Source organism: Puntigrus tetrazona, chromosome 21 (assembly GCF_018831695.1).
Source record: "Puntigrus tetrazona isolate hp1 chromosome 21, ASM1883169v1, whole genome shotgun sequence".
NCBI lineage: Eukaryota > Metazoa > Chordata > Actinopteri > Cypriniformes > Cyprinidae > Puntigrus > Puntigrus tetrazona.
The window spans coordinates 16,784,267-16,808,312 of record NC_056719.1 but is presented as its reverse complement, the minus strand read 5'-3'; the positions used below and the strand labels follow the sequence as shown (position 1 = coordinate 16,808,312).

Below are 24,046 nucleotides of genomic sequence, written 5' to 3'. Positions count from 1 at the left end.
TAAAAAATATAAAAATATTGCATTATTGAGAATAACTTTATGTACATAATTCTCAAAACTACTAATTTATAAATTATGTATAACGTATATATAATGTATAATTTATAAAATGCATATATATATATATATATATATATATACAAAGTATATTTGAGAAAACATGATTGGTGACATGGGAAATTAAGTGCTTTATTACTTTTTTTTTGTTTGTCAATGTATGAAAAACCATGTGGCATTAAATGTAGCTAATATTTACATAACATGTGCAATATAGTTTCACGGGGACATAAAACCCACCAAACTGTAGAAATCTCCCATTTCACATACACCGTTGTTAAAGTGCAAGGGTTAAACTCCATCATAAACACTTTTTTGCAAACACGAAACTTCAATGCGTAAATCCAATAATTTAAATATTATATAAAAAGGTGGTGATGCGGGCCGGTACAGAAACGATAGCACGAAAGGGTGCAGGACAGGCGGTAAAAAGATTCCTCCTAACACGCAACACGAACGTTTTAGCACACGAAAAGTCTATTTACATTATATACACAAGCGTATTAGAGTATTCGGTCACAATGTACGATTACAATTTAAAGCACGGTTGCTGCAGGAACAATCATTAGCTAATGCAAGATTAAAAAAAGAAATGAGCGTTCTTATTAGTGCACGAGTTCCAGCTGATTAGACGCGAAAGGCAAGACTCCGCTGACGTAATACGCGATGCCAAGTGAGAGAAGAGCAATGACGAGGAGCAGCAAGAGCACTCGCCAGAAGCCGAGATCTTCCACGAACTCCTGCCACTTAGTGCGGAAGCTGGACAACACGCCATCGCTCTGATGCAGGTGTGGGTTGAGAAGAGAGTGGCTCTCCATGGCGCTGCGGGAGACACAGCAGCGAGTGAGAACAAGCACGAAGAGTTCTGGATTATAAGAAACAGGCGGTCACCTCACCTTTCGTTCTCAGCCATGTGCATCTTCTCTAGACTGGAATGGGAGCTGCGGTTGAAGCCCTTCACTTCTTGCTCTTCCAGGCCCTCCAGCAGATGGAGAGCGTCTTTATTCACACCGCGTCTCTTGGCCAGCACCAGCGGAGTGGCTCCATTGTGATTGCTGTTCGGATCAAAAAGCACAGACGTGACGCGGTCAGATTTTTTGTGGCAACTAAAGGTTAATACGCGACTCCTCTTCGAGCCCTTTAACATGTGAACTGTTAGTCAAAGTGTTTTCAAACGGCTAAGAGTGAAGCGGGAAAAAATAAATAGTATAATAAAACTAGAAAGTACATTTCCTGAAGAAAATGTGAGTGGTGCTTGCCGTGGCAAAACTCGCCCTCGGTTGCTAGGGTAAATAGGTTGGTTGCTAGGAAACAGCTTGGTAGCTGACAATGATGATACACTTGTCACTATGAATGATATAAACCAACCCCCATGTCTCTATGACGTTCCGATTTAAAGATATGCCCGTTTGAGTTGGGGTTGCTAGGGTGTTTGATAATGGTTGCTAAGGCGTGGATTGTCTATGGCGACTCAGGATTGGCTGGTTGCTGCCCTGAGTCAATCGCACCCACCCCCATGTCTCTGTCATGTTCTGTTTTGAAGATATGCAAGTTTGGATTTTGGTGCTAAGGTCATCGATAATGGTTGCTAGGGCGTGGCTACGAACAGCTGAAGTACTCCATGATTGGCCGCTTGCTGCCCCGAGTCAAACGCCCCACCCCCATGTCTCTATGACGCTCTGATCCAAAGATACCCATCTGAACCATTATAATGGCAGTCTATGGAATCTGTTGCTAGGGCGCTCTAAATGGTTGCTAGGGCGTGGCTTGACACCTTCATAGTGATTCAGAGACTTTGATTGGTTCGCTGAGTAAAACGAGCCCACACCTCACGTCTCTATGACATTTTAATGCAAAGTTATTTACATTTGCAAAATTCCTATGTAAATTACCATAGTAGGAAAAACACATGTGCAGTTTGACCCTCACCATAGTAAAAAGTTTGGAGGTCTCTTGCCCCCCAGGGGTAAAACTTTTACCCCACTGTGTGGTATGTTCTCGCTCAGCTTGATAAAGTCTTCAAATCTGGTGATTTACAAGTTTGTGCGATATTCTCGCTCTGCGCTACGATCCGTCAAAGTTGGTCGCAATGTTACGTCTATGGGATTTTTCGCCCGATTTTTAGCCTCGGCGTACTAAAAATCGTGACGCCCGATCGCTTATAAAAGTCATAGCACATCTTTTCCACAATACCCGCATGATTTGACGAACTGTTTCAGGGGTGTGTGGCAAAAACTGGCTAACTAGTTAAGCGGAAAATCATACGGAATCTATAAGAAGAATAATAATAAGTAAGAATAAGTATGAGGAATAGTAATAGTGTGCTTTGCCTTGAAAGGCAAGCACCACTAATAAGTATGAGGAATAGTAATAGTGTGCTTTGCCTTGAAAGGCAAGCACCACTAATAAAAATCATTTTCAGAATGTGATATTATGCTTAAAGACTGCATAGAACGTTCTAAAACATTGTTTCATTTTTCAAATGTACTTACTGTTAATCTTTTTTAAAGCGTTATTACAATATATGAAAAAAAAACACCTATATGAATATATTGTATTTTATACACATATGTAAACAAAACCTTTATTTTGTATATGACTAATGGCTTTATATTACTTATATTACTTATTTTATGTGATAATATTTAGGGGTCTGTGCCTTCGAACGTTTGAAAATCCTGCAAAGCTCCGATACTTACATTAGTTTTTTTCTAAATAAAATAAATGCAAGTGTCATGAAATTTTGGATTGGTATGGTACCTTGGAATAGCACGTGAACGCCAGTATAGGACTATGGTTTAATTACATATAGTCGCTGTACTATGGTGCCCATCACAAGATCCTAAAAACACTGACCAGATGTCAATCTTGAGGCCGTTGGACACCAGGAACTGGATGGTGTCTACATGCCCACACATGTGCAGTGCGGTGTTGCCCTGCGAGTCAGTGGCCAGCAGATCGGCTCCGAACTTATGCAGCAAAGAGCAGATCTCCACGTTTCCGCGAGCGGCAGCCAGGTGCAATCCGGTGCGTCCGCGGCAGTCCCGGGTGTTTGGGTCGAATCCGGACTCCAGGAGCCGTTTGGTGTGAGCGAGATCCCCATCGATGCAGGCCTGAAGCAGCGGCACGGTGGTCTGCAGGGAGTCGTTGATGAAGACGTAGGACATCTCGCACCTGATATCCGAAATGTGGAAATAAAAATCACATTTGTAACACGATGAGATTACTTTGTAATCATTAGGCTTTCTCAACCCTGTCCTGCAATGTTTAGCTCTGAACCAACTAATTAAACTGTGTAGGATTACTAGTAAGCTACAGGCAGGTGAGTGTGATCAATGTTGGAGCAAAACTCTGCAGGACAGGACCAAGGTTGAGAACCATTGCATAGATTTTTTTTACAAACTAATTTCTCACACCAAACAGCATTTAATGATATGTAAACAACTGCTTTAAAAGGCTACAAACACAGTTACAGCACCTAAAGCACACCTCAAATATCCGTTTGCATGTATTTATGACGGATGCTTCATGCACCAAACATGTAATAGCTTTATAGTAAACGTTTATTAAATAACGATGAAAATATAATTAAGGTTACATGACAGCTAAACCCCACGAATGATTGCAAGCTAGCGGACTAGCTTGCTCAGGCTAGTATGTTATTCAACAAAGCAAGCAAACAAACAAAACACAAGGCTGTGACGAATAACGCCGTTTGACGACTTCCTTTATGATACTAACTTACTGAAAGTAAATCAATACCTCGGAGCGATATCTGGAATGTATCTGAAGAAATCCGCTGCTTTCCCAGCTTCTGTTGTGGGGAAATAGAAAAGCAATGACGTATAAAGATGGAGGGTCGATAGACTACAAGGCCCAGTGTATGTTATGATTACAAAAATTTTACTTCCGCGTCTTAGTCTCAGAATCTGGCTATTGTAGTTTTTTCTGGCGCGGTTGACAATTGGAACGACACAGACATGGACTGCGCTACCCACAATGCACCGCGATGTATTTGTATCCGATGACGGCCGAGGATGGAGGCAGGTAGGCAATTTATGGTTAAAAATAAGAAAAAGATAAGCGATTTATCGATTATGTTCGGCTGACAACGCTCAGGCGACGTTTTAAGTTTGAAAAGCGTCGTTAAAAGTCTAGTGAGATTTGCTAGGGATTACCACAGAGGAAATTTCGTAACTGAGTTTCAAGTTTTCTCATTGTTCTTCAGTGGCCTGTGCATCTCTTACTTGCAAATACAGACAAATAGAGTTTGTCTGTTTTACGAGTAGTTGTTGTTGTGTTTCAGATGACCACAGTTATTACTCTGTGTGTTGGCATTGGCGCTAAACAAAAAAAAAAATACCATGGTAAAACCATGTTTTGTGGACTTTTACCATGGTTTTCAAGTTACCCAGTAAATACATGGCGACTGATTGTCATTTTATTATGCACAAGTACATGGTGTATTAGCATCTGGGAACATCACAGTGTTTTTGTTATGGATGTTAATGTCAGAAGTACCTCTGATAGAGTTCCTTGTTGTGAAATGTTGTTGTTGCATCAGGGGTTTACTGTGATTGTGTCACTAACATGTCTCCAATTATTCCAGTTCTAGCCACGTATGAGAATCAAATCAACGTATTCTCTGAGTTTCTAGAAGACCTGCCAGATGTAGACGAGCCAGTATGGATCCTGGGAGCATGTTATGATATTAAAACAAGTAAGACAGGCCGTAATGTCGTGGCATTTTGTTTTCAGAATCAATTAACCATATAAACACACTTGCTTTTATTAAATTGAATTTTGCATATCGGCCGCCCTGCTCTGTGTGTCAGCCATTATCACCGTGACTACTAATTAATATTAAATCTGTGTTTCTTATGTCTTTGTTACAGTAATTATATAATTATACTAAAAGTACTGGTTAATAATTAACAAAACATAGTTACCCTAGGGTTCTAACTATGCATCATTTACATTACTTCGGTGCATTGGTGGTAAAAAGTTTTATAATAATGCGAATTTAAATATTTTTCGAAAGACATTTCTTCTGCTTACCAAGACGAAATATAGTAATATTAGGACATTTTTACGATGTAAAACAATCATGTTCTGCTTGAATATATTCAAAAACATAATTCATTTCAGTCTTCACTGTCGTATGATCCTTCACGTGGAATGATTCTAATATGCTGATTCGCTGCACAAGATACATTTCTGATTGTTAGCGACTATAATTTTCCAGAGAAATCAGAGCTGCTCTCGGACGTGCGTTCACGACTGTGGTTCACGTATAGGAAAAAGTTTTCCCCTATAGGTAAGTGCACTAGTCTAGCTAGACGGAGCTGACTTCGGCCCTGATTAGAGGATGCTCAGCGTGTCTGTCTGTGCTTCGCAGGAGGAACGGGCCCTTCATCGGACGCGGGATGGGGCTGCATGCTCCGCTGTGGACAGATGATCCTCGCACAGGCTTTGGTCTGCAGACACCTCGGTCGAGGTAAGCAAACGTGGAAGCTTCCTACCGATAACAAAAAAAGAGCTCCAAGATCCAAATGTTTTTTTTATAGATTTAGAAGAGACTGTTATGTTATAGAATAATCAGATGCAGTTCAAGGGTAAAAATAAAGTTGTTTATATAACTGCTTTGTTAAAGGGGCTGTACTTAAGCCTAAAAATGCCGTAAAATGTTTGCGGATATTTAGGACGTGCTAAGTTTCTCTGAAAAACAATGCTCCGCCCATTACCAATTCACCCAATAGGATGTCAGCACAATGGATGGCGCAAAAGTTCACAACAAATGAGCCGACGGTCCCGTATGTCGGCCTAAAAAGCCTCAGCATTCTTCTAAAAAGCCTTATGACCAGAGGCTTATCAACATATAGATTAATAAAACAACATATATATAAATATATAGGTTTTGTGTCCTCAATCTGGCAACCTGTGTGAGTGCCAAGTCTCTGTGTGTTTCAGATTGGAGATGGGATCCAGAGAAACATCAGCCCAAAGAGTATCATCGCATCTTGCACTGCTTTTTAGACAAGAAGGATAGCTGCTACTCTATTCACCAGATGGGTAAGGCATAAAATGTGTGTGTGTGTGTGTGTGTGTTTCTGCCTACAACCATGTCATATTATTGGCTCAGCCCTCTCAATGGCCTTTATACGCTCTGTTTAAAACCAAGTGCACATGATTACACTGTGTGTGTGTGTGTGTGTGTGTGTGTGTGAGTACTGTACACCGTAGTGGTGCTGAAGTCAAGAGCATGGTGTGTCCTGTTTGTGTAGCTCAGATGGGCGTTGGAGAGGGCAAGTCTGTTGGAGAATGGTATGGACCGAACACCGTGGCCCAAGTACTCAAGCAAGTGTCATTTTTCTTTTCCAAAAGAATCTTTAACATCAGCATATTGTCGTTGGACACTTTTACAAATTGCGCTCGCCGTTCCGAGATGCAGATTCTTTGGGAAAAACGCAGCATCGCATCGCATCCATCAGCATTGGATGCCCTGCAGTGAATGGGTGCCGTCAGAATCGGAGGTTAAACGGCCGGTTAAAAACATGGCGTGATCCACAGCGCTCCAGTCCATCAGTCAACATCTTGTGAAACCAAAAGCTGAGTTATCAATCCGACAGCACCCATTCATGGCAGAGGATGAGCTAGTGACGAATGCTGCATTTCTGGCAAAGAAACAAACTCATCTACGTCTTAGTTATTTTTGTAGCAAACCTTTTAACTTTGGGTGATGTAGCAATGAAGTAGTACAGTTCTATACAATACGCGCTCTTTAAAAGGTTGAACACTGCTGTAAATAAAAGCACCAGATAAATCTTGTGAACTGACAGCAAATGACCGTCTGGTTGCAGGAAGCTTGCTCTGTTTGATGACTGGAATACGCTGGCTGTGTATGTGTCAATGGACAACACGGTTGTCATCGAAGACATCAGTAAGTGTTTTTTCTGATTAGTCGCGTCGCATTTATTTATATAGCGCTTTACACAATGCAGACTCTTTCAAAGCAACTCCGCAGTAATAAACTGGAAAATAAGTGCGTTATTAGTCATCAGTTGAGCTATAAATATGTCGTTTCTGCAGCTTTTGTGATGGTACATGTAAGATTTTTAAGATCAAGTAAAATATAAATGAATAAAATGAGTGGAACACACTACGTCAATATGGTCTCTAAATTTAGATGCCTTGTATTAGAAATGCTTCGAAGTTTAAGAATACGACTTCTGGCAGGTTTTTTGGAAGAAAAAAAGCTTATGGCTTTAATAACTCTATTTCAAATTGCATGGAAGTAACTTTTACTGAACCTTTGATTGAACTGCAAAAAAAGTGATTTACTTCCTTGCGAATGTCTTAAGATTCTTAAATCAAGATACGTTTAGATATATCTTGTTTCCTGAGAAACTGATTAAATGTTGAGAGATTTTATGACACAAATATCTGCAGGTTTTGCATATTATTATTATTTGTTTGCATGCAACATTTAATGACACTGATTTAAGACCTTTTTTAAGCATTAGTTTGTGGCTTTATTAGTCTCATTAATCTTAAATGAGTTCAGTGTTGATTCAGTTTAGTTCAATAATTCGGTGTCAGTTTTGCAAAATGTATCGATTCTGAAAAGAATTCAGAACAGTTCAGTCCAGCTTTTGTTCACGTCCGAGAGTGTCAGTGCAACTAAATCATTAATATTACTGAACATTAATCGTCTCGTAAAGCCAGACTTAGAAAGCTAAAAGCAGGAGTAGGAAGGAATCCAGAGATGGAGAAAGCTCCCTAAGATCTCCTCTTCATTGGAGCTGAAGGAAGTTTAAATAGGATGAATAATCTCTCTTGGAACCTTCTTGATGTTCTCACCTCTTTCCTCTGGACCAGAGAAACAGTGTAAGCAGCCAGGCCGGGAAAGCAGGACCAGGGCTGGTCCCTGTGAAGTACCAGCTTCAGGCCAGAGCTGCTCGGAGGCTCAGGGAAAGACACTTAACCTTCGATCCCAAAGGCCCCTGGACTGGAGGCCCCTGCTGCTGGTCATTCCTCTTCGAATGGGCATTAACAGCATCAACCCTGTCTACATCCAGGCCTTTAAAGTACCACAGTATTCTTTCTCTAAAGAGATGATTATATTCAGAGCTGGCTGGTCAACGATTCCGTATATTGTTTTGTCATCTAAACCTCTTTCATCTAACATATTTGCTTGAAGCATCCTTAAGATTTAAAAATAAATATTTGAATAATCACATTTGCATGCTCTCGGCTCTCTGCCATTGCTCAATAACAAATAATATTACATCTTTCAGTGTTTTATTTTGATTGATCTTATTTTAAAATTATTTTAATTTTGGGTTTTTATGATTTAGTTAATTAACTTTTTATTAAACATATAAACCCCCATCCAGTCTGGGAAACCTTAATGTATTCTGCTCTTTAATACACTTTTAATAAATGTTTGTTAATATTTACATTTTTGAATATTAATTTTAAATTAAAAATTTTCTTTGTATTTTTTATATCAATATGGTAAAAGTAAAGATTTTTGAGTAATGTTTATATATATATATATATATATATATATATATATATATATATATATATATATATATATAAAATTTATATATATAAAATGTATGTATATATATATATATATATATATATATATATGTGTGTGTGTGTATATACAGTATATATATATATATATATATATATATATATATATAATGTATATGTATGTGTGTAATATATATGTATATTCTTTTCCTAGGAGTGTTTTAAGATGCCTCAGTCGTGTGGTGTTTTGGGAGGAAAGCCCAACCTGGCCTATTATTTTATTGGATTTATCGGTGAGTCTAATTTGTTGGCACTCAAAGAGTTTGGGGTAATAAAATGACATGCTAAACACATACACATGATCCAACTTGTTTCCCATTGAAAATGAATCAACGGCAAAAACCTTCGCAGTGCTTTATCCTGCTTGAGGTTTTCCCGTGTGTTCTTTTCTCAGATGATGAGTTGATCTATCTGGACCCTCACACCACGCAGCAGGCCGTGGACACCGAGTCGGGCAGCGCTGTGGACGACCAGAGCTATCACTGTCAGAGGACCCCACACCGCATGAAAATCACCAGCCTGGACCCGTCCGTCGCGCTGGTGAGAGCTCGAACCACGCCACTGCCAAAAGAGAAGTCAGTTTGTCTGAAACGCAGCTCTCAGTGAGCATCGGTAGTGATTTAATGCACAAAAACACACTTATAGATTCTAAGAATCCTCTCAGAAAGATCAGTTTTAGCTTAAAAGTGATTCGGGACCAATCTGAGAGCAACTCTGAGCGAGGATAAGAAGGGAGGCGGGGCTTACCCTGTTGTTCGCTGTGATTGGTTGGTTTTAAGAGTAGGGTCTATTATAAGCCAAATTGTTTTATTTTTCATGCTCTCTCTCGCTTTCTGTCCCTCTCTTGCACAAACGTACACAAACACACTATATGTATATATATATATTCTTTATTTTTTATTCCCTATGCTCATACTCCCCAATAAGTGCTGTAATTGAGAGCAATTTTTCATGAATACAGGCCCAGTTTCAAAGAGGTTTTTGACAATTTACAATAACGTTCATTAGTTGACCGCATTAATTAATACTAGGAATGAAGAATAATTCTACAGCATTTATTAATCTCAGTTCGTGTTAATTTCAGCACTAATGCATTATTAAGTTTGTTAACATTAGTTCATGCACTGTGCGCTAACATAGACTCACAATAAACGACTATATTTTTATTAACTAACATTAACAATATAAAGAGTGTAATACATGCAGTGTTCATTTATTTTAAACAACACATTAGTGTTAAAGTGTTACCAGGAAGAAATACCCATGTACATAGATTTAAGAAACCGTAACAAAATGTTCATTCTCTTTTACTTCTTATGAAGGCATATCGCCATTCTACTCGTCCTCAAGCAAACGCGAGCCGAACGTCTTCGTCTACAGATGTCAGAATGCGTTCAGGGTTTGATTTGACGTGAATGTTTGTCCCCAGGGTTTTTTCTGCAAGAGCGAGGAGGACTTCGACAGCTGGTGCGGTCTGGTTCAGCAGGTTAGATCAAGAACGGGATTTACCGGCTTGCTTTCTTTTTTACGGTTTTAACTCGCTCTCACGATTTCGCTCTGATCTTAAGGAGCTCCTCAAGAAAGGAAATTTGCGGATGTTCGAGCTGGTGGAGAAGCACCCGTCTCATTGGCCTCCGTTCGTTCCTCCCACCAAACCAGAGGTGCAGACCACAGGAGCAGGTACTGACCAATAAACCCAGGAGCATTGTCTGCTAAACAATTTCTGTGAAGCTTGTATTTTTTTATGCATAATAATGCATGCGTAACACATCAATTAGAAGATATTAACCCATTGTATCCAAGTGAAAATGTTTGTAGTACCCATAGTTATAATGTATATGAAGTGTCATATCATTTTACTTTAAGTTGAGTAGTTTGATTCTTTGAAACTGCATTGCATCAGTGTCTCAGCAGTGAATGGGTGCCGTCAGAATGAGAGACCAAACAGCTGATAAAAACACCACACCGTCAGTTAACATCCTGAGTAGACGAAAGCTGTATTATAAGAAAGAAATCCATCATTAAGGCCTTTTTTACGAACCGTAATGATGCTTCCTCCGGTGAAAATATTTGTTTCGAGCTGTTTTGGGTCTGTAGACGGTGCATATTTCTCTCCTGATTCAGACCAGGCAACCGGAGGAAGCGTTAATATGCATTATGGACTCTGTTTAAGTTAAAAACGTCTTTATGATGAATTTGTTTCGTACAAGCATGCGGTTTTTCACTCGAGTGGCGTGGATTACTTGTAAATATATAGAAGAATATTGTATTTGCATTTGTGTAAAATGTAGAAACGTGACCCTGGAGCACAAAAGCAGTCATAAGTAGCACAGGGTTTTGTTTTTTTTGCCAGAAATCATTAGGATATTAAGTAAAGATTATGCTCCATGAACATATTTTGTACATTTTCTACCGTAAATATAATTTTTGGTTGGTAACATGCATTGCTAAGAACTTCATTTGGACAACTTTAAAGGCCTTTATATATACATATATACACACACACACACACACACATATATATTTATATATATATATATATATATATATATATATATATATATATATATATATATATATATATATATATATATATATATATATATATATATATATATATATATATATATATATATATATAAAAAATAAAACATTGTTTGTTTTGTAATGCATAATCATAATTTTAAAGGACAGCAATATGACTGTTAAAATGATTCACTATAACATATTATAAAGGTTTATTATTTATCATACGCGCATTATAATATATAAAGAATACACAACAAATGCAAGCTTCATAGACAGTGATTCGGTGAAAGGCTATGCAACTGATTTTGTTTCATAACCTGAATCTCACTCTGCGCCGGTTCCCCCAGAGTTCATCGAGTCCCCAGACAAGCTCTTCGAGTCAGAAGAGGAGTTCGAGATCCTAAACGTGTGACCCGTTCACAGACGTCAGCAGCCTTCGTCCGCTCCACGCAGCACAAGTGCCTCCGATCGACGCCGAGCACACGCTTACCGTACGCAAAAAAAAAAACAACCAGAAGCCAAGGATCCCGTAGCAGCTGAGTGTGTGACGTTCAGCCTCGTTCAGAGGTCGCGTGAGACAGGATTTGCATGAACTCTTCCGTACTGTTCCACGCTGAGGCGAAGGCTTCGACGAGGACGAGATCTCTACAACCTCAACACACTCTACCTCCTGACCCCAGGAGGTGACGGATCATACGCAGACATCTTTAATTCAGTGTTATTCAAGGATAAACAATGACGACCTTATTGGTTTAAACAAGTGCCTCTCTTTATGACATATTTATGTTTCTGACTGGTAAAGGTGACGTTTCCTTTCCTGACCGGAGCGGGTTAGTTATATCGCCCACCCCTGCACATCTGTACATACGGCTTCAAACGAAGATATTTAAAAGCGTTTAGCACAGACGCTAAATTATGAGCGCCTATCATTTATTGGTGGAAATTGTCACTTTGTCTTTGTGTGTTTATAAAAAGATGACAAATCTGAACGGGACTCTTCTTTGGTTTATGTCTAAATCACGTGTTATGTAATATGAATATGAAACTCATTCGCAGAAAAGATTTATTGCATGCAAAAAGAAATACTTTTAAAATGCCTTTCTCTATTAGCATATTTACTGACGTACTTCATACTGCTTGTGCACAATGCACGTTAACATTAAGCATAAACTGTGTTTTGTCATTTTTTTAATAATAACAGTCTTCAAATGCAAGATATTTAAAGTATACCTGCAATGGTTCCTCTTCAGCACTACTTCAGGACAATTACTTCCAATTTAGCAGGCTGGTTTAGTGTACTAACAGTACAATCGGTGCCAGGGTGTTTTTATTAAATTAAAGACGTTAAGTACAAGTATGTGTGCAATGCATTTGTAGTATACTTTGCATGAAATAAATAATAAAATATTTATGCATTTAGATAATCACATAAGGAGGACACTTCTAATATTCTTTTCTTTTTGTATATATAAATTTATAAAGATATTTAATATCAACATATTTATAAAAATTGTTATTAAATATATACATGTATTTATTTGCATATATATATATATATATATATATATATATATATATATATATATATATATATATATATATATACACACACACACACACACGGTATACATTATTTAGCATGGATGTCTAAAAATATATTAGTTTTTAATTTGTCCTAATACGTCCTAATAAGTTCCTTTTGGTTTTATGACAACTCTGATTAAATGTTTTGATCCATTTCAATCGTTGACTACTATATGCACATATTTTACTCCGTCTTTATCAAAAAATCTGAATAAATGAAACCGTTTCCACAAAAATTAATGACAATCAAATGTTTCTTGAGCAGCAAATCAGAAAATTCAGCTTTGCATGACAGAAATAAATGTAATTTTACAATATATTCTAAAACAAAACAGTCCTTTAAATTGTAATGGTATTTTACTACTGCGCTTTTGACTGAATATAGCTTTTCTGAGAATAAGAGATGATAAAAACCTAAACATCCGTACAGCAATGCACATTTGTGTTTTAGTTATTTTAAATGATCATTTAGAGAACGAAACCCGGTTTACTAATGGATTATGTATTTCCCAATTGTTTCTTAGCTGTAAATCTTCTCTTTTTTTGGCCAGCAGGGTGCAGCAGCTATCAGCTTAGACACAGGACAAGCAAGTGGAAAAACTAGGGTCTTAACATGTCCACAGCAATGTTGCATCATACCAGACACGGGAAATCAAAAGCACGTGACACGGTCAGGGATACCTTGGCACTTTTTTATTGCAATAGCTCTATTACAAGCAAACCCAATCTAATAAATATACACGAAAAAAAAAACAAACAAAAACAAAATATAAAAATGTAAAAGTGACCAAATAAATAGAACCAAAAAAAATAATCTCAAACACCCTCATCCTTGAAACCAAGCGAGGTGCCGTGTAGCGTGTTGACGAGAGAAGGGATATCAAAAATTACAATATTTACAAAAGGAAGACGGCGCTGATAATGGTCTGCTTCGGTCATTATTATCAACATTTCTCAACCCAATCGCAAGCTTTCAGCGTAAGTGAGTACTGACCAAATGAACAGCAAATTGTTGACACAGACTTTGCCCATCTCTTTTTTTTTCTTTTTTTTCGTCCAGCTCTTCCTATTTCAGTCACTGTAAAAGGCAAACGACACGATTCCAAACAATATCAGTATCCCCCAAAATATAACCTCGGTAGAGCCCCTAGTATAAAAAAACAAAACAAAAAACGAACCAAAAACACAAGTCTGATTATTTTTCCAGGCTGTCACGGTAGTTATTGTGTAGAAAAATCCCCAAGAAACGGTATACTACTGTTTTTTTTTTCATTTCACATTTTACATTAAAGCAAAGCAATATCGTCACACAATAGCATGACAAAAGCTAGTCAAAAAAAGATGGGAAAAAGTCACCGACGTATGGTTTCGTCCCAACGTAATCTGGACTACTACTGTAAAGCTTACACATCTTACTACACAGCTTTCAACCACAACCACGACCTCAACCCAAAATCTCTTCATATAAAGCTTCCAGGTACGAGCGAAGAAACAAACGGAAGAGAGAAACTAGTAACTCTTAGTTTAAAAAAAGGCTCGGGAGAGAGATGAGGGGAAAACAGGTTGTCTGAAGTTGTATATACATCGAACTCCCCCTCTCGGTAGTACTATATTCGTACGAATGCGTTCACCGTCTACACTGGATTCAATAAATAAACACAGACGAGCAATAAATAATCGATAAATTAACAAAAACAACAAACGGGATGTACCACGCGGGGAACGCGAAGCAGCACGACGTCATCCTTCGGTGCTGTGGCAGTTCGTAAGACTGGTGGCGAAAACGCAAATACGTGACCGCGAGAAGTAGTAAACATCGCCGTTACGCGACCGGTGGCTACATCGAGGCTCAAAAACGCTCCCAATTCATGTAAACAAGGCTGTTTTTCTCGAACGAGGACGGAACGGAAACGGCGGAGCTCTGCATCTCGGGTATCGCGCCGACACTGGCGGGGCCCCGAAACGATTTCGTCAGCGTTTTTTTTTTCCCCAGCGCTGCGCGAACGGGAGGTAGCATCCGGTTAACACCGCCTCGGCCTGGAAAGTGCTCTCGCGTCGGTCTCTTTCGAATTGGCCCGACGTCGCCCTGTCGCGGGGTTGGGGACGCTCTCATGCACCCGAAAACACTGAGCGAGGTGATTTAACGACTGTACACGACGTGGAAAAAAAAAAAGAAAACGAACGACAACAACAACGCAGAAGTGGCCCGTGCGACAAATTCAAAACTGTTAACCCCTGAAAAAATAATTACTTTATACAAATCAAAATGGGCGAGACTAAGCGCGGGGCGGATGATTACAAAATGATACTCGATATACAAGCTTCTCCTATTTACATCCGAGAAACGTAAACCTGTAACCTAAGAGCTATGACGCGTTTCATATCGTACACACAAAAATAGAAGTGCTAGATATCTGAAGCTCACAGTTCTAATTTAGCGAACCCGCTCTAGTAAACGAGACCGGAGACGATAAAGGGGGGACGGAAAAAAAAAACGAAACGGATATTATCGTTCGGACAAATGAAACCGGTTGTTGAGGCAGTTATGTGGGAAATACAGAGCATTAGAGGTTGTGCAGTTTCTCAGTCTTTGTTGTTGGAGGTCTGAGGAGGAGGAGGAGGAGGAGGAGGCTTGCTCTTCGGCGTTCCAGAGTTCAGTGGATTCTCCGTGTCCTGATTCCCCGTCGGGGCGCCAGCGTTCGACTCGCTCAATCTGCAAGGGTGAGGAGACAGAGCGCACGTTATTCGCGTTTGCATTCCTCAGACGGTAGAGGTCGCGCGTTCAAAGGTACTTTAAAAGTCACTTTGGACATCAATCAGCTTCATTATGTTTATGAAGCAGAGCCCATTTCTATATTAAAATCGCACAAATCTGTAGTTTTTTTGCAGTTGACTTTAGTAGTATTAAATGACTGATAAACACTTTATGATGGATATATTTTAACCCGTTAGGGGTTTCGTTACAGCCGATAAAAATATAGTATACCATTATACAAATCAGAATTATATATTTTTTTCCAGATTAATTTTTTTCCCTCTAAAAATGAGTACCCTTCAAGGAAATAGTAACACCGAGCATCGTGAATCATATTAATAGTATTTTTCTGCTTCACAAAAAATATAGGATGATCGTGTTTTTTTAGTGTTCCTAATTCTTAAATGCAAAACCCTGCTTTTATTAGTTTTTATAGGTTATTTGATCCTCGCTCTCATCTCTTATCATACATCGTCTCTTAATGATGAGCTCGAGAGAAAAAAAAAACCTTTACTTATATTCACCTCAAAATATTATTTTCTTGCTTGGTGTTTTTGTCTCGTTTTCCATAACAGATATAGAAACATTCTTAGATCACTATACTTGCTTAAGAAGCAAAATTACTTTTCTTTAAATAATATTAAGACAAAGAAAATCTGCAAATGGGGCAAGAAAAAAAAGTCCTGTTTTTTCTCTGATGATTATTTTTCTTAACCAACTGGCATATTTTTTTCTTTCTTATTTAATGCATTTTTCAGAAAACAAGACTTAATATCTTAGGTCACATTGCTTCTCAAGTAAATATATCTTGATTCAATAAAGTTGAGATATTTGTACTTGAAAACAGGTCAAGAATACTAAGTTAGAAAATCATTTTTAGTGTTGGTATGGAATTCTATGTTGTTGTTTGTGATAAGTGCAAGTCTCTTTATAGCCTTTAGAAGCACTGCAAGAAAAATCACTTGAGCTTACTTCTGTGATAATGTGAGCGCAAAGCTACCCACAAAGTTCATTTTGAAATCTGTGTAGGTGAGTGAGAAAAAACTGTTGCAGGACATCGGAAGCAAGAAAGCATCTACAGTAGACCAGAAATCAGCATTCGAAGAAAAAAACAAAACAAAAAAAAACAGCATTTGAAGTGATCTTGGTGAAAGGTTTTACTTGACTGTTAAAACTGTGGAAGCAAAGTTTTTTTTAGGCAGCATGCAAGTGGATTTCCTTTAATATCATATTTGCACATCACAACTCTGTGTTTGCACAGTCACTCTGTGCACATGAAGTGCTCTTTTCCCGGTGCTATTCAAAGTGCAAAACCAAATTTCAAATCAGTTCAATAAATCAGTAAGAAAAAATAACATATTTGAAAGCAACAGCAACATATTTCATAGTTTCCCTTCTCACTATAACAACAACATGCCAGTGTCAAATTGACAGGACAATTCTGCTCCATCGTCTCTCTTCAGGACTCGTGATTAAAGAGAAAAACTGATGCAATTCACAACTGCATCTCACCATACACACTCTTTAGGTTACTTTACATCACATAATGCACTCTGTTCAATAACCGTCCATTTGTACAGGACAAACAGAGACATGAACGTTGACGCAGCATGCAGCTTTTTGACAACTACTAGCCGTCACTTAATTTGTAGCATAAGGGGAGACAGAGATGCAACCAACCTTTTGAGGCAGTGGCACGTCCTCCCGAAATGGAGAAGTCTATACCAGCGTAAGCATCGCTCTCTTGGAGGTTACTGTGAGCTGGGTGTGGAGGGGGAGTGTCGCGTGTGACCCTGGGCACTTCTCTCAGGTCCAGAGCGATGTAGTTGAGGTAGCTGGATGAGGTGTTCTGAGGCGTCCCTCCGCTAGCGGAGCTCGCCGCCAGGGCTGCCGGGTAGGGAGAGGCGCCTGACCACATGCTATCGAAGGAGCTGGAGTTTTGCCATCTGCTAGCTTCGGGGAGATTCTGATTGGCTGAGGGCCTGATTCCACAAGTGCTAGCAAAAGAAGCAGGCGAGGGGATGAACGTCTCCGAACTGTGTCGTCTCCGTCCCTGCGGGTCCGCCCTGACGACCTTGGGCTCCGTGTGACTGAACGGCAGGCACTCGGAGATGCAAAGGTGCTGCATTGCTCTCAGTGGACCGTCTCCGCATTCGTCATGCGCCTCTACATTTGCCGATGTCTGCCCGTAGGCGCACGCTAAGGGACGGGCGTAGTTGGGCGGGTTCCACGGTGCCACGAGTGAGTGCCGAGGAGGGCGGTCCTTCAGGAGGCCGTCCATGTTAAGGCCCAAGTAGTCGTGGTCCGGCGAGGAGCAACAGTGCCGATAGCAGGGCTGAGAGGGGGGCGGAGTGGAGGGCGAATCCACGGAGGGCGGAGAAGCGGCAGCGTGAGAGGAACGCGAGCCGAAGTCCATGTGAATGTACTCTCCGGGACTAGGCGGGCTTGGGGGCTCGGCAGGGGACATGGGAATGTATTCCAACTTTTCACGCTTTTCTCGCGTTGGGGCTTTGTAGGAGCGCGGGAGCGAGAAGTACGAGGTCTTTGGACCTTCAGGCGAGGCCTGCGAAAAGCCTTCGGCCACGGTAAGTTGGGACATGTCCATGTAGTCGTCAAACTCTGCTTGCTCCCTGCTGGAGGGGCTGTCACCCGGGAGCATCATCATGTAGCCGTATCGTTCCACTTGTTGCGCGGAACAGGGGTGAATGTCCAGGGTTGCGGGGTGGTTTGCTCGGGGTTGCATAGGGATGTAATCTGCACTCGGAGAGGGAGCAATGCTGTAGATCATGGGCATGTAGCCGTCGTCTTTTGGCAGTTTCTTTTGACACTCAGAGCTGAGCAAGGGAGGCTTGTTTGGGTGATGTAATTCAGAGTAAGACTTATAGGCTGACTTCAGCAGGCACGAGCAAACCTGGTGTCGCTCCGACTCCACTGGGCTTGACTCGTCTAAAGAGGATGAGGTTTGCGTAGCTTTCTGCTGCGTGATACTCAAACCGCCGCCGCCACCAAGCTTCGGCTTGGACGAATGTGCAAGCTTGAGAAAAGTCCTCTCCATGTAGCTGCTCTCCTCTTCGAAAGTCCTCGCCCCATCTCTGTGCCAATCCATGGTCATGTACTCGGTCAGCCGATAGTCCTCCCGAATGGGCGGAGTGCTGCCGTGGGATTCGGGCGTGGTGCAACTTGCGTGAAAGTACCTGAAGTCGCACGGGCTGGGGCAGAACTCGTCAGACGAGTTGAAGCCTCCATCGCTAGGGGAGCCACAAATGGAGGAACTGGAGGGGCGTGTGTGGGTGTCAGAGGCCGAGCCGTGCCCACTGCTGCTGGAGACGCTAATGGGGCTGGTGGCGGACAGGAATTGAGACACAGGGAGGGAAGCGGACCGGGTGTGGTGGCTCGAACCGGGCGAGGCGTGGGCGCAGCAGCTGCCACTTTCCTCGCGGCCCACGCTGAGAACAGGGGTGTTTAGATGCACCAGGCTTCCTGTTCCAGAGCTGAGGGGGCGGTCCTGAGTACCTTCACCCTCACTGGAGGTCCGGTAGCGCTGGCCTCGCCCTCTGGTTTTCCCTGTAGGCGGCGTGCCCGTCACCGAATCTGTCCTGGAGGGGCGTTGCAGCCCGGTTTGGCTCGGGGGAAGGTTGCCGAGATGTCGGCGAGTAGTGATGAACGGCATGGGGTTGGAGCCGGAGGACTGGCTTTTGCTCCGCGGCCTGAAGTCGGGAAAGGCTTTGAGAGCCTTCATGGTGTCGAGAATGGTCTCGTGCATGTTCTGCGCCACCACAGAGTCCTCAACTTGCACCCAGATTTCACCAGGCCCGATGGAAGAAGAGCGGCCCACCTCGATGAAGAAGAAGCTCTCGGAGTGGCCGCAGCGACGGATGCTCATTAGTGGCAGGTTGACGGCGGGCGTCTCCGAGTTCAGTTTCACCAGGTGAATGGTCTTGGCGGAAAGGCACAGACGGTACACGCCCATTAGATTCCTGGTCTGACCCAAGCCTTTAGGTTTGACGTTGACCTGCCACACCTCCTTGAAAATAGTCCCTGGCGAAATTGTCCCGTAGCCGTCATCGAGTTCGTCGTTGTCTAGCTGCCCTTTCTTCCCCTCCGTCATGAGTTCAGTGAGGGCCAAGTACCACTCCTCTTGCTCCTGTTCGCTCTCCGCAACCACGGCGAAATACTCGTCTTTAGTGTAAAGGGCAATGAGGTATTTGTTCTTAGCATCAGCCCTCTTGTTCACCGTAAAACACTGGGACAGATAAATCACCCTCTTGGCAGGGCAAGCAACACCGGAGGCAGCAGCTTTGAGGGCGTTTCGAAATTTCTTCTCGCTGTCGTAATACTCCAGCCGACTGGGCCCGAGGTTGCTGGGGCCCCGCAGGACGAAGAACCTCTTGTGGCCGTGCTTCTGTTTTCTGAGATAGCCACATTTCCATATGTCCCTGTCCGCACCGCCGGAGCAGACGGCGGCGGCGGCCAGGGCAGCAGCAGTGGTGTCGGCGCTCAGTACGCGGCAGAAGGCAGAGTCGTGCACCTTATACTGAAGCGGTGGCAAGTTCTTCCTCAATACAGCATCCTGAGGGTTCTCATCCGGGAACAGATGATGCACTTTAAAGTGGTAAGGCGGATGGTACCTCCTCTGTGGCTGAGAATGAGAGGAGGCCGTTAAGTGCATGGGCAAACGGGAGCCGCTGTTATTGATTGAGGTGGAGGAGGAGGAGGAGGAGGAGGAGGATGGAGGCTCCCCGGCAGCACAAGAGATGTGGCCGTTAGTCGCGGGCGTTTTTGTGACAGCGCGCCGCGGTTGCGCCTCCAGTGTCAACATGACGCCGTGATTCGGTAAACGCGGCCGATCTTCCATGGGACAATGCGATGAAAGGTCACTTTACCTCCGCTTTACACTGATGCACGGCCCATTTTGTCGGCTGCGGGTTCGTAGCTCAGATACAATTACGCGTTCGAGTGATCCGTGCTGCTTTCCGACGTATCCCCCCGGCGATCGTTCAGCGCGACGAAACGTTGCGTCTTCGCAAAGCCTCCATCGTCGCTCGCTGCCATTATAAATCTTTATTTGCCCGCTTCACTCATGGTGGCTACACATCACTACAGCCCAGCGAAAACATCACGTGACGAGAACGTCAGCGCACTGCGCGGGGTGAACGGGGTCAGCAGACGCCTCTGATTGGCCCGCTCGCGAAAAAAAGCTGTGATGGACAGTGCTCGGAGCCAATCGGAGCCGCGAATCCAGCAGCCGCGTCTGTGTGCAGACTCTGGTGCTGGAATAATAAATATCTTTGTAACGAGAATAAAGATTTTACAAAAACATACGAGGAGTTTATTTGCAAAAAACAGATCACACCGTTTTTTTTAAAAGTTGAAAAATCCAGTTTTTTTTATTATGTTATCGTGTTTTTATTCAACTGCGGTTTTGAGATTAACTGGAATGCACAATGAAAAAAACATGCTTTTTCAAAATGGTCAAAGCGGAGATATCTGTTTTTGCAAATAACTCTTCATATAGTGTTACGTTTTTCTGAACTGGATTGTAATGACAGACAGGGACGGGGTGCCAGTGAGAAGTTTGGACACTCCTACTCGTTGTTTTATCATTTATTACGGTTCAGATGTTTTAGAATAATAGCAAAGTCCCTATAAAAAAAAAGCAGCAGAGAAGAACAGAGAATGGCCAGAAAATGTTCATAAAATATTTTTTACAGCATAACAGATGCACCTTAAATCTTAACTAATTCTATTCAAATCATTACATCAATCATTTGTATAACTTTCTTTCTTTGTCTGATAATATTTGTTAAAAAACATGAATAAACAAACAAACAAACAAACAAACGATGCATGCACGTGTTTTTCTCATTTCTAATCAAGATACACCCTTTGCTCAGCTGATGTTTCTGTACCATGTCCGACAGTATGATGATCATCAGCATCTCTCTTTTCAACAGATGTTTCCACTTCACTTTTTTGTCCTAATAATAAATAACGCATGTAGCATCTGAATGTCGACCTCTCTCTTCTTCAGACTGTCGGTTTGATCGAAACACCTTGTTAATTCTTACATAAGTCCGAGACGCAGGAAAAGAAGCAGCAGATGAATTAATGTTAAAAAAAAGAGCAGGCTTTATTTATTTATTAGATGCACAAATAAAGCACAACACTTGAATCTGCACATAAATGTAGGTTAATACCGAGATCCTTCAAATGTTAATGTTCCACTAAATGAACAGTTCTGGTTTTAGTTTATGGCAGTAAAACATGCAATGATCTCAAATGATATGAAGACCTTGGGTTTGCGCATTTCAGCAGGATATAGTATTTGAATATTTGTACAAAAACAGGCTTTTGAATGTATAAATGGTCGGCATACGAGGTTTTTAATGCAGTTTGCAACTGCATAAGCGAACGAATTCAATGCAACTAAATGCAGAGCGTATACTGAAAGGAAGAGCACTATCTAGTGAACTCATCACGCGACCACTGACCCTCTTACTAAAACGTCTAGTCACTTTTAACTGAAAAAAAGTTACAAAAAATAATGCATTTTTTAAGGCCACTGTTTTCATTATAAGAGTGCAATAGCTTTTCTATTCTTGGCCACTTTCTCAGCACAATCTGCGTCTTTTGAACACTTCAATGCAACTTTGATGTCGAACCCTTCTAAAGGTATCACACACACAGCTCCGTTCACTCGCTCAGGATTTGAACTTTTTATATCTTGCAATTGCACATATATTTTTCCATTTTAACTCTGTCGCGTCTCGTCATCAGAACCTCCGAATACGCCTTGCCTTGCAGAATTATATCTACCCCTCACCAAAAACGCACTCATGAAAATCAAATGCAATGATACTGGTGCTTTAAAAGATTCTTAGCATTGAGAGCATTTTTCAGGACAGTTTTGCAAACGACTTTTTTCCGACTCAAAACTTCAATGCTGTTGTGTCCACTCTGAACAGTTGGCATTGCTTTAGGTAAAAAGACACGGAGTTGAGGTCTTCAGCGATCGTGTGAGATGCTCGAGCTCTCCTGCAGCGACTCGTGGCCGTCAGCGTTCACAGTGATGATGGATCACGACGTTTTCTTCATCGCGTTCCATTAGGAGCAGCTGGGCCACGCTTGAGAGATTCCTCGCTGCTTTCTTCAGAGCGTCTCGAGGCACGCGACACAGCGAGAGAGACCAGCAACATCAGGCCTGAGCGGCCCTCGAAGCCTCGGGATCAGCCGGGGCTGCTGCAACATGTCAAGGTTATTATTGGCTTTGTGTAAATTATTCATTAGTAGCCTAACGTGCGCGTTTTCTTGTCTTTTGAATGTCCCTTTCCAAAACATGAGAAATATGTTTGTTGTTAAAGGTTGGCCAGTTTTGTGGAATTGCCACAACATAACCAACGGAAATATAAAGTGAAATATTTGAAATACTTTTCTCTTCAAAACAATTATAATAAATTTGTTGTAATTAAATTAAATAAAAAAAAAGTGATGTGATGTGTAATTCATTTTATATATATACATATATATATATATATATATAAATACATATATATATATATATATATAAATACATATATATATATATATATATATAAATATATATATATATATATATATATATAAATACATATATATATATATATATATATATATATATATATATATATATATGGGTTCAGTAATTAACAATATTACAATTATAAATAATTCTTATTTTTTTAATAGCTATACTTTTAATTTAATTAAGTGATGAGTCTTCAGCGTCACACAATACTTCAGAAATCGCTCTAATATGCCGATTTTGATATCAGCGTTGAAAACAGTTGCACTACCTAATATTTTTCGGGTACCTGTGATACTTTTTCAGGATTTTTTAATGAATAAAAAGTGTAAAAGAACAGCGTTTATTCAAAAACAGTCTTCTGTTACGGTCTGAACTACTGTTCAAAGGTTTGGGGTCAAAAAAAACACTTACACTGTTAGAAAATGCTGTAAAAATAATACTATGAATAGATTTTTTTTACTTTTACCGACTAAATGAAACCATCATTTGCTGTGAGCATCCTTTGCCTTGAAATGAGCTTTTTCTCAGTGAGTCGTTAAAAAGTCTGTCTGAACTAACCAGCCTAATCAGAAATAAATCACGCAACTGAATACATCAACATTTTTTAATTCATAGAAATGTAGCTGTCGCTTCAAAACAGCTTCGTGTATACTCGCTCAACAAATTTTTTTTTTTGTTATTTTACTCGCCCCAAAAATGTTTGAAAGCTATTGTAGAGTTATTTGGTAACATGCAAATTGCAAAGCCTGTTTGTGGCCACGAAACCGCTGACGCATGAAGTGGAACCGGTGTGCTGAGCCTGAAAATACATTCATAATGTCATAAAAAACACATTATCCATTTTTATTTTATAGCTTTAGAAACAATTAAACCCGAATCACTCACACTTAATGTTCAATTAACACGAAAAGTGCATTAATTGTGCATGAGAGGATTGCAATAGATTAAAATAA

The 24,046-nt window shown here is 40.8% G+C and overlaps 3 protein-coding genes across 4 annotated transcripts; 1 reads left to right on the top strand and 2 right to left on the bottom strand.

Annotated features, from left to right (window-relative positions):
* Nucleotides 1-168: 168 nt before the first annotated feature.
* On the bottom strand, nt 169-3,931 carry ankrd46a (ankyrin repeat domain 46a). Of its 2 annotated transcripts, none has more exons than XM_043221507.1 (4): nt 3,820-3,931; nt 2,914-3,231; nt 954-1,112; nt 169-879 (listed from the first exon to the last, which is right to left on the bottom strand). In XM_043221507.1, the coding sequence occupies exons 2-4, from the start codon at nt 3,222-3,224 to the stop codon at nt 663-665; spliced, it is 687 nt and encodes a 228-aa protein (XP_043077442.1). In that variant the 5' UTR covers nt 3,225-3,231; nt 3,820-3,931; the 3' UTR covers nt 169-662. The 2 variants fall into 2 exon arrangements, with proteins under 2 accessions (XP_043077442.1, XP_043077441.1); XM_043221506.1 differs by having other exon boundaries at nt 3,803-3,918.
* An 87-nt stretch (nt 3,932-4,018) lies between these two features.
* atg4a (autophagy related 4A, cysteine peptidase) lies at nt 4,019-12,179 on the top strand. The gene is made up of 13 exons (XM_043222098.1): nt 4,019-4,104; nt 4,667-4,777; nt 5,303-5,374; nt 5,456-5,554; nt 6,028-6,129; nt 6,342-6,414; nt 6,918-6,997; nt 7,936-8,144; nt 8,816-8,894; nt 9,056-9,201; nt 10,091-10,147; nt 10,230-10,341; nt 11,538-12,179. The coding sequence occupies exons 1-13, from the start codon at nt 4,095-4,097 to the stop codon at nt 11,600-11,602; spliced, it is 1,215 nt and encodes a 404-aa protein (XP_043078033.1). The 5' UTR covers nt 4,019-4,094; the 3' UTR covers nt 11,603-12,179.
* A 1,273-nt stretch (nt 12,180-13,452) lies between these two features.
* On the bottom strand, nt 13,453-20,875 carry irs4a (insulin receptor substrate 4a). The gene is made up of 2 exons (XM_043221542.1): nt 17,210-20,875; nt 13,453-15,487 (listed from the first exon to the last, which is right to left on the bottom strand). Exons 1-2 carry the CDS (start codon nt 20,382-20,384, stop codon nt 15,483-15,485), a joined length of 3,180 nt encoding a protein of 1,059 aa, XP_043077477.1. The 5' UTR covers nt 20,385-20,875; the 3' UTR covers nt 13,453-15,482.
* Nucleotides 20,876-24,046: the final 3,171 nt, after the last annotated feature.

Excerpts from the sequence above, each read along its gene's own strand:
- atg4a (XM_043222098.1), top strand. Across the intron at positions 4,778-5,302 it reads ATGTTATGATATTAAAACAA|AGAAATCAGAGCTGCTCTCG; the intron begins GTAAGACAGGCC and ends ATAATTTTCCAG. Across the intron at positions 5,555-6,027 it reads CTGCAGACACCTCGGTCGAG|ATTGGAGATGGGATCCAGAG; the intron begins GTAAGCAAACGT and ends TGTGTGTTTCAG.
- ankrd46a (XM_043221507.1), bottom strand. The coding sequence starts at position 3,224 with ATGTCCTACGTCTTCATCAACGACTCCCTGCAGACCACCGTGCCGCTG. Across the intron at positions 1,113-2,913 it reads GGCCTCAAGATTGACATCTG|CAATCACAATGGAGCCACTC; the intron begins GTCAGTGTTTTT and ends TGATCCGAACAG. Across the intron at positions 880-953 it reads CACATGGCTGAGAACGAAAG|CGCCATGGAGAGCCACTCTC; the intron begins GTGAGGTGACCG and ends TGTCTCCCGCAG.
- irs4a (XM_043221542.1), bottom strand. The coding sequence starts at position 20,384 with ATGGAAGATCGGCCGCGTTTACCGAATCACGGCGTCATGTTGACACTG.